This window comes from Bos javanicus, chromosome 8, assembly GCF_032452875.1.
Source record: "Bos javanicus breed banteng chromosome 8, ARS-OSU_banteng_1.0, whole genome shotgun sequence".
NCBI lineage: Eukaryota > Metazoa > Chordata > Mammalia > Artiodactyla > Bovidae > Bos > Bos javanicus.
In genome coordinates, this window is record NC_083875.1 from 60,523,223 (window position 1) to 60,531,333 (window position 8,111).

An 8,111-nucleotide genomic window follows, 5' to 3' on the forward strand; every position below is an offset into this window, starting at 1 on the left:
AAACAGTAACTCACAGAATCACTGAATCAGCAGTCTCAGGATGAGAGAGAACACTTTTCATGTGAAACCCTGTCACCAAGTACAGACTAAATTCATTTCCTCCCCACCTCTCCAGTTGAGAGAGAAGGAGATTCCATATTCCACATCTACTTCCCTCCTCAGCCCTTAGATAGGAGTAGTTCAACCCCCTCCACCACCCTGCCCCCCTCCCTGACAGGCAAGGGAAGATATTTCTCCCTGTTGGGAATAACTCTCAGGTTCAAAGGGCAACGGCTGCTCTAGAGACAAAGGCACAGGTGTTGAGAAACTGCAGTTCTTCCGGAACGGTGTGTCTAGTGTCCTGATGTTACTGACACCCTGGAGGAGTGCCAGAATGAGGACGGGGCCTGCTCTGCCCCAAGCCAGGACAGAACAGCCTCCTCCCCTCCTTTCACCCACTCCCAACAGCCGGTCACCCTCACATACCGGTAGCTGAGGTGCCCTCTCTAGCCAGAAGGTTTCAGGCTGCTCTGTATGGTAGTCGTGGATCTGTGAGGGAAATACTGCATAACTCTTGGCCTGAAGAGTTAACTCTTCAGCCTCTGGGCTGGCTGCTTTCCCACAGCCTGTCAGGACCCAGCTGTACAAGGGTGGGGGGTGGGGGTGACTGCGTTCTTACCTTTGTTGGGGCAGGAGGCCCTGCCTGCACCAGCTCCTTTTTGTAGTCGTGGTGTGTCACAGACTCGACCTCAGAGTCCTTCCTTGTGGGTTCCTGCTCTGCCTGCACCTCTTTACTACAGAGACCTGGGGAGTGTCAAGGGCATTCTCCCCTGACTTTTGTCCTCTCCCTCCCCATTTCCCTTCACCCAGCATCTCACCAGATTTGTTGGCGCAAGAGCATCTCCAGTATGGCTTCACGCTTCCCTGGGGGAGGTCAGAGAATGGACAGAATAGAGGAGGCTGCTTAAGAAACAGGCCCAGAAGAAACAAAGTTGGGGAAAGGAGGAAAAATTGGGTTTTGTCCTTATACCCCTCAGACAACCATAGGCCCACCTGATATTCCTTTTTTTCTCTACTGAACTCATTCTTGCCCATTCTCTCATGTTTCATACCTCGAATTGGCTGACAGTGGCTTTTTGGGGGCTGGTATGAGTCTTTCTGGGTGGTGCAGGAGGACGTGGGTGACTGTGGCTGCAGGGTCAGCAGTCCCCGGTGTCCGTGTCGGAAAAAGAAACTCTCAGAGCCATCCTGCATGACTGGGACTTGATCCAGGTAGTTGGTGGCTCTCTGTAGGCCCCAAGTTGAGTGACAATGATATCCTTCCTTGTACCCACCCCCATCAACTGGGGGCAGCCTTCAAGAAAAGGGAGCAGGTCAAACCTTAATACCTCCTCCTCCCAGTTGTAGAGAAGGCACTGGCCCCGTGGCAGTATTTCACTGAGAACTGTACTCTTCCCTTCAACTTCGGGGGGCTTCCACAGCCCTCGGGCACCAGGTTCTGAGACTTTCAAAAATTTCCAGGATTGTTTCTGCGGTTCCCAGTGACAGTGGTGTTTGCAGCCGGTATAATTAGGGATAAGATCTCCCCTGGGGTTTCTGAAGCCTACAGGAGCAGAGAAGTTGAACCTAGGGCCATGGCCATGGCCTGGGCTATGCCTAGAATCAATAGCAGGACCAAGATCAGTGCCTTGACCAGAGCCACCGCCAGGACCCTGACCAGAGCCACTACCAGGACCAGGGCCATGGCCAGGACCTCGACCAGAGCCACCGCCAGGGCTACGACCAGGACCAGAACTGGAGCTAGGTCCAGGGTCAGAGCTGGAGTCAGGACCAGGGCTAGAGCTGGAGCCAGGAACAGGGCCAGAACTGGAGCCAGGAATAGGGCCACGGCTAGAGCTAAGGTCATTTGTAGTATAGGGATTCCGAGCAATATGGGAAAAATAGGCAGGCTGAAAGCCGAGTCTCCCGTGGCTTATCTTGTGGGTAAATCTGTGTCCAGTGTAGCGCTCTGTCAGACTGTCAGAGGAGGGCTCCGTGAGCAGGTTCCCATGAGAGTAGGGGGCTGGGCTCTTTGTCCATAATGCGGCTGCTCTGGCAGTGGAGGCGGCTGTGGCAGCTGCTGAAGCTGCTGCGGTTGCAGCTACCAGGGCAGATCTATGACGGCCATCCCAAGAAGAAAAGGGATCGGAACTGGACCCTAGTCCGTCCGAGCTGGGCTGTAAGTCTAAACATCTGAAAAAAAGAAAAAAAAGAAAGCGGCAAAGCTGTCAGAAGCACAGCAGTCTGTTAACTTCCTTGTCCCCTTCCGCCCGCAGCCAGAGCTGTGGCTCTCACCGCGACTGCGATCTGTCAGTAGACTCAGAGGTCTCCATCTTCCGACGCCAGCTACCGGGTTGCCATAGGGACGGCAAATCATGCCAGGAGACTGCGCAGAACTAGAGCTGGGCGGACGTGGAGGGTCAGGGTGCTGCCAAGTTCTCTGCGGGGCGGAAGTCTTAAACCCGCTGTGGTTTGGTATGGCTGCCTTCCGTCTGGATTCCCTTCCGCGTCAGCCCGGCTCTTAAAGTTCCGCTGGCCTCCGTACCTAAGCAGAACTTTTTGAGGTTTTCTAAGGTGGTTCTATGAGGTCGCACAGAGTCACACACGACTGAAGTGACTTAGCAGCAGCAGCAGCAAGGTGGTTCTTCCAGTCCAGCGTTTCTCATGATGTACTCTACATATAAGTTAAATAAGCAGGGTGATAATATACAGCCTTGACATACTCCTTTTCCTATTTGGAACCAGTCTGTTGTTCCATGTCCAGTTCTAACTGTTGCTTCCTGACCTGCATATAGGTTTCTTAAGAGGCAGGTCAGGTGGTCTGGGATTCCCATCTCTTTCAGAATTTTCCACAGTTTATTGTGATCCACACAAAGGCTTTGGCATAGTCAATAAAGCAGAAATAGATGTTTTTCTGGAACTCTCTTGCTTTTTCTATGATCCAGTGGATGTTGGCAATTTGATCTCTGGTTCCTCTGCCTTTTCTAAAACCAGCTTGAGCATCAGGAAGTTCACGGTTCACGTATTGCTGAAGCCTGGCTTGGAGAATTTTGAGCATTACTTTACTAGCATGTGAGATGAGTGCAATTGTGCGGTAGTTTGAGCATTCTTTGGCATTGCCTTTCTTTGGGATTGGAATGAAAATTGACCTTTTCCAGTCCTGTGGCCACTGCTGAGTTTTCCAAATTTGCTGGCATATTGAGTGCAGCACTTTCACAGCATCATCTTTCAGGATTTGAAATAGCTCAACTAGAATTCCATCACCTCCACTAGCTTTGTTTGTAGTGATGCTTTCTAAGGCCCACTTGCCTTCACATTCCAGGATGTCTGGCTCTAGATGAATGATCACACCATCGTGATTATCTGGGTCATGAGGATCTTTTTTATACAGTTCTTCTGTGTATTCTTGCCACCTCTTCTTAATATCTTCTGCTTCTGTTAGGTCCATACCATTTCTGTCCTTTATCGAGCCTATCTTTGCATGAAATGTTCCCTTGGTATCTCTAATTTTCTTTAAGAGATCTCTAGTCTTTCCCATTCTGTTGGCTTAAAGCTCAACATTCAGAAAACGAAGATCATGGCATTTGGTCCCATCACTTCATGGGAAATAGATGGGGAAACAGTGGAAACAGTGTCAGACTTTATTTTTTGGGGCTCCAAAATTACTACAGATGGTGACTGCAGCCATGAAATTAAAAGATGCTTACTCCTTGGAAGGAAAGTTATGACCAACCTAGATAGCATATTCAAAAGCAGAGACATTACTTTGCCAACAAAGGTCCATCTAGTCAAGGCTATGGTTTTTCCTGTGGTCATGTATGGATGTGAGAGTTGGACTGTGAAGAAGGCTGAGCGCCGAAGAATTGATGCTTTTGAACTGTGGTGTTGGAGAAGACTCTTGAGAGTCTCTTGGACTGCAAAGAGATCCAACCAGTCCATTCTGAAGGAGAGCAGCCCTGGGATTTCTTTGGAGGGAATGATGCTGAAGCTGAAACTCCAGTACTTTGGCCACCTCATGCGAAGAGTTGACTCATTGGAAAAGACTGATGCTGGGAGGGATTGGGGGCAGGAGGAGAAGGGGACGACAGAGGATGAGATGGCTGGATGGCATCACTGACTCGATGGACATGAGTCTGAGTGAACTCCGGGAGTTTGTGATGGACAGGGAGGCCTGGCGTGCTGTGATTCATGGGGTTGCAAAGAGTCAGATACAACTGAGTGACTGAACTGAACTAAACTGAACTGTGTTTTAGAACTAAACTAAACTGTGTTTTAGAACAGGCACAGGGCTGAGGTATCAGTCAAAAGCCTACCTCGTGTGTTTATGGAGGGACATTTTTTCAAAGCTTTTAAGGACGAAGAGGCATCAAACAAGTAGCTCAAAAGCAAAATGGTGAGACATGGGGATTAGCCAAAGGGTAGCCAGTTTTTTTTGGTGTGATTATTTCTCTTCCAGTAAAAGGCCCTCACATTGACAGTCCTCCTTACAGACCCCCCTTAGAATGTGGCTTGGCATGTAAACTGAGCAAGTCTTGGGATTCAGTCTCTTCCTATCCATTCAGGCGAATTCCTACCACTACTTTTCTAGAAGCCTGCCCCAGGTAGACCATGAGTCTTGAGCTCAGAGATATATAGGCAAATACTCCTTTACAGAATGGGATTCCTTAAGTGTCTCAGACCATAGTCAAGGGGGATCATAGTCTTGAATCAGTTTTCTTTCCTATTTGTAGTATAAATCTTTATATATTTAAGACAAGGATCCAGAATTGAGGGAGAGCAAGTTTATTAGCATCACAGAGTGCCGTTTTCCCCCATCCCATCCAAACATCCAGGTCTGGGGTCCCTGGTCATTTGGTAGGTTCAACCTGGAGGCCACTGGAGCTGTCGGCCCCCAAGTACGTGAATGTGTAGGTGATACACAGACTGTGCACCCAGCTTGCCATCGTTGATCACTGAAATGGAGTTTTGGGTTGGGGGTGAGGATCATGGGAAGGTCAAAGAATGGTCACACAAAGGGGCAGGTATGAGAATTAACAGTCGAGGGAAGGGCTCAGGGGCCAAACATCACTCACCAAGTCGGTATCCATCACTCAGCCCCTCAGCCTTTGCTGTTTCCTTGGCCACAAGGAGAAGGTGTCCAAGAAGCTACAGGGAAAGGGGAGGGAGACAGGTTGCTTCATTTATAAGGGAGCAAAATTTCTAGAGGAATACAGGGCTCCCCCAGCCAAACCCTGGCCCTGTCCTTCCCACCTGTTGGTCTTCCTCTTCAGCCTGGCTAATCCGAGGAATGGGCTTCTTAGGAATGACGAGAAAGTGCACAGGAGCCTGAGGGGCCACATCCCGGAATGCGAGACACTGGGAGCAGTGACAGGCCAGAGGCCAACATGTTACTTCAACAGGCTGGATGGTATTTATGAAATTCCTAGGGGGGTGGGTACTAAGGGCACCTCACCTGCTGGTCCTCATATAGGATGTCAGCTGGGAGGCTTCTATCCAGGATCCGGGAGAAGATGGTTGGGGCTGCTCCCCCAGGAGCTGCCTGCTGGGCCTTGGCTACTTCATCCCCATCAGTCACACCTGCAGCTCCTCGGACCTGCAGGTGGGTCAGACACACCCAAAGGAGGAAGCTGGCAATACCTCTCTCATGTACTTAGGTGGGGCTGGCGAGAGACTGGACTCTTGATGGCCATTAACTTCACCCTTCTAAGAACCTATTAGTGGTTCCCACTGAAAGAGAGAGTTCCTCACTTTCACAGTATCAGCAGCAGGGAGTAGGCCCAGATAATGCTGGGCCTGGTTATATAACAGGCAGTATTACAGTGCAGGTCTCAGCAATGCGATTGAGTGCTGCCCCTGAAGCACTAAGGAAACATATCCCTGTTCAGGTGAAAGGGTGCCAAGTGAGAACCCAGAGGCTTATGTCCTGGTTCCTATTTTACTACTTTTTTTTTGTTTAGTAGTGTGTGTTTAATTGTGAGTTTAGTCGCTCAGTCTTGTTCGACTCTTTGCGACCCCATGGACTATTGAATTACCTTAGGTAAATCTCTTCTCTCAGCATCAAATATAAAGGGGTGATTTGTATCATCTCTTAAGACTACTTTGGATCTCTTTGTTTATGTTTCCACTTCCATTACTTTTTGTCTGATCTTTATGCTGTCTTACTTGTTTTATTGAGGTTTAATACAATTGCCCTGTTTGACACCAGGGCGTCTGGGTGTCACACCTGACCTCTTAATGTGAATTTTGCCTCCAGTCTCCTGAATCAGTGGAGGGAGGAGTTGAGTGCACACAACCCCAGCCCCAGGGAACTGAGGGTAAGTCTCAGTTTCCCAGGGGCTGAGAGAAGGCTGAAGTCAGAGGTGTCACACTGTGGGAGAAAGGAATGAGGTGCATCTGACTCCTTGAATCGTTCTAGTAAACGGGGAGAAGAATGGCTCCCTCTAATTCTGCAGGGTGGGAGAGGGGGGGTGGGGAGGCGGGTAGGCCTTCGGTTGGCTGGGAAAGGGCAGCACATGGTGCAGTGACCTTGTGTCGACCTCGGGGCCAGGGCCTGTGTGCGGCATAGGTCATCGCGGGCTCGTTTCTCCCGCGGCGAGGTTTTAAGAGAGGCCACCTCGACCATCAGTCCGACCTTGGCGCAGAGCCCTGGAGCGTGCGCTGCGGGAGGGGCAACGTACCCCGCCGGGCACTCAGGCTGCGGTCCCGCGAGGCCTTAGGGCTGCTCTAGCCCCGGGGGGGGGGGGGGTTGGGGGGGGTGCGGAGCGGGGGTGGGGTGGGGGGGTGGAGTGCGGGGCGGGAGTGGGGGGCGGGGCGGGGGAGCCGAGGAGGAATGCAGACCCCGGCCCTGGAGAGAGTCAGAGCCCGCGGGACCCCTTCCTCTCCCCATAGCCACCTCTCACCTGCACCCCCCGAGGCCCTGCCACTGCCACCGCCACCGCCACCACCCGACGCGCCACGCAGAGCCCGGCGGCCAGCACCACTGCCGCTGCCATCTTTCCCTCGGCCGCGGGAACCTCCCACCTGGGCCAGCAACTCGAGCTCTGCAGCCTGTTGAGGTGGGGCGGCGGGGAGCCGGCGAGCGACTGCTATTGGCTCTGGCCGAGGCCGGAAGCGAACTCCGTCATCCCATTGGGTAGCGTTTCTGGGCCTGGCACTCCACTGGCTCCGCCGCCACGGTCGTTGCGGAATCTTTTCATCCCATTGGCTTCTTGTGCCAACTCGAGGGTGACTTTTTTACTCCATTGGCTTCGTCCTCTAGTCAGAGTGAAAGTTCCTATACCATTGGGTCCCCTCACTAGTTTTCGCTGTGAGATAGTTTCTCACTCTATTGGAAGGACTGAGCCACCTAGAGGTGGGATTTTCCTCCAATTGGCTCTCAACACAAAGTCGGCCCATCTTAGGCTGCGGCTCCCGAGTAGTGGGGCTTTCACCTTATTGACACCGCCTAGTCGGGTCGGGCCCCTATTGGTGGGCTGAGAGGAAGGGGGCGGTGCTCCGTCACCTGCCGCGCAGAGGCTCATTGGCCAGTAGGAGGGCGGGGTTTGGAGAGGTGGCCACTTGGCGCTTATTGGCCCCAGGACACTAGTACGGAAGTTCCAGACCGCCGGAGTACCGGGGAAAGAAGCGGGTGCGGGACGCCCGGCGAATAGGGCTGAAAGTGAGTAGGGACGTGAAAGAAAAGAAAGTGAAGTCACTCAGTCGTGTCCAACTCTTTGTGACCCCATGGATTGTAGCCTACCAGGCTCCTCTGTCCATGGGATTTTCCAGGCAATAGTACTGGAGTGGATTGCCATTTCCTTCTCCAAAGGATCTTCCCGACCCAGGGATCGAACCCAGGTCTCCCGCATTGTAGACATTTTAGTTCGCTGATTCCTAGAATGTCCACTTTCACTCTTGCCATTTCCTGTTTGACTACTTCCAATTTGCCTTGATTCATGGACCTGACATTCCAGGTTCGTATGTAGGGACGTGATCTTTTTTTAACTGGTGGGATAATTACCCAGAATTTCCCCCACAAACAGTTTCAGCCTCTTGACCATTTCAAAGGTGTTTACTTACTCGTCTGAGGGCAATTCCTCCTTAGTTTATGTGCT

At 51.7% G+C, this 8,111-nt stretch overlaps 2 protein-coding genes across 4 annotated transcripts; both read right to left on the reverse strand.

The window, feature by feature from the left end:
* Positions 1 to 41: 41 nt before the first annotated feature.
* Positions 42 to 3,658, reverse strand: SPAG8 (sperm associated antigen 8). 2 transcript variants are annotated; one of them, XM_061426888.1, is made up of 7 exons: positions 2,314 to 3,654; positions 1,368 to 2,211; positions 1,092 to 1,266; positions 858 to 903; positions 659 to 773; positions 466 to 528; positions 42 to 357 (listed from the first exon to the last, which is right to left on the reverse strand). In XM_061426888.1, the coding sequence occupies exons 1-7, from the start codon at positions 2,349 to 2,351 to the stop codon at positions 181 to 183; spliced, it is 1,458 nt and encodes a 485-aa protein (XP_061282872.1). In that variant the 5' UTR covers positions 2,352 to 3,654; the 3' UTR covers positions 42 to 180. The 2 variants fall into 2 exon arrangements, with proteins under 2 accessions (XP_061282872.1, XP_061282871.1); XM_061426887.1 differs by having other exon boundaries at positions 42 to 528; positions 2,314 to 3,658.
* Positions 3,659 to 4,779: 1,121 nt separating this feature from the next.
* On the reverse strand, positions 4,780 to 7,090 carry HINT2 (histidine triad nucleotide binding protein 2). Of its 2 annotated transcripts, none has more exons than XM_061426914.1 (5): positions 6,918 to 7,090; positions 5,471 to 5,611; positions 5,269 to 5,373; positions 5,091 to 5,163; positions 4,780 to 4,970 (listed from the first exon to the last, which is right to left on the reverse strand). In XM_061426914.1, exons 1-5 carry the CDS (start codon positions 7,008 to 7,010, stop codon positions 4,879 to 4,881), a joined length of 504 nt encoding a protein of 167 aa, XP_061282898.1. In that variant the 5' UTR covers positions 7,011 to 7,090; the 3' UTR covers positions 4,780 to 4,878. The 2 variants fall into 2 exon arrangements, with proteins under 2 accessions (XP_061282898.1, XP_061282899.1); XM_061426915.1 differs by lacking the exon at positions 6,918 to 7,090 and adding an exon at positions 6,544 to 6,901.
* Between the last annotated feature and the right edge of the window lie 1,021 nt (positions 7,091 to 8,111).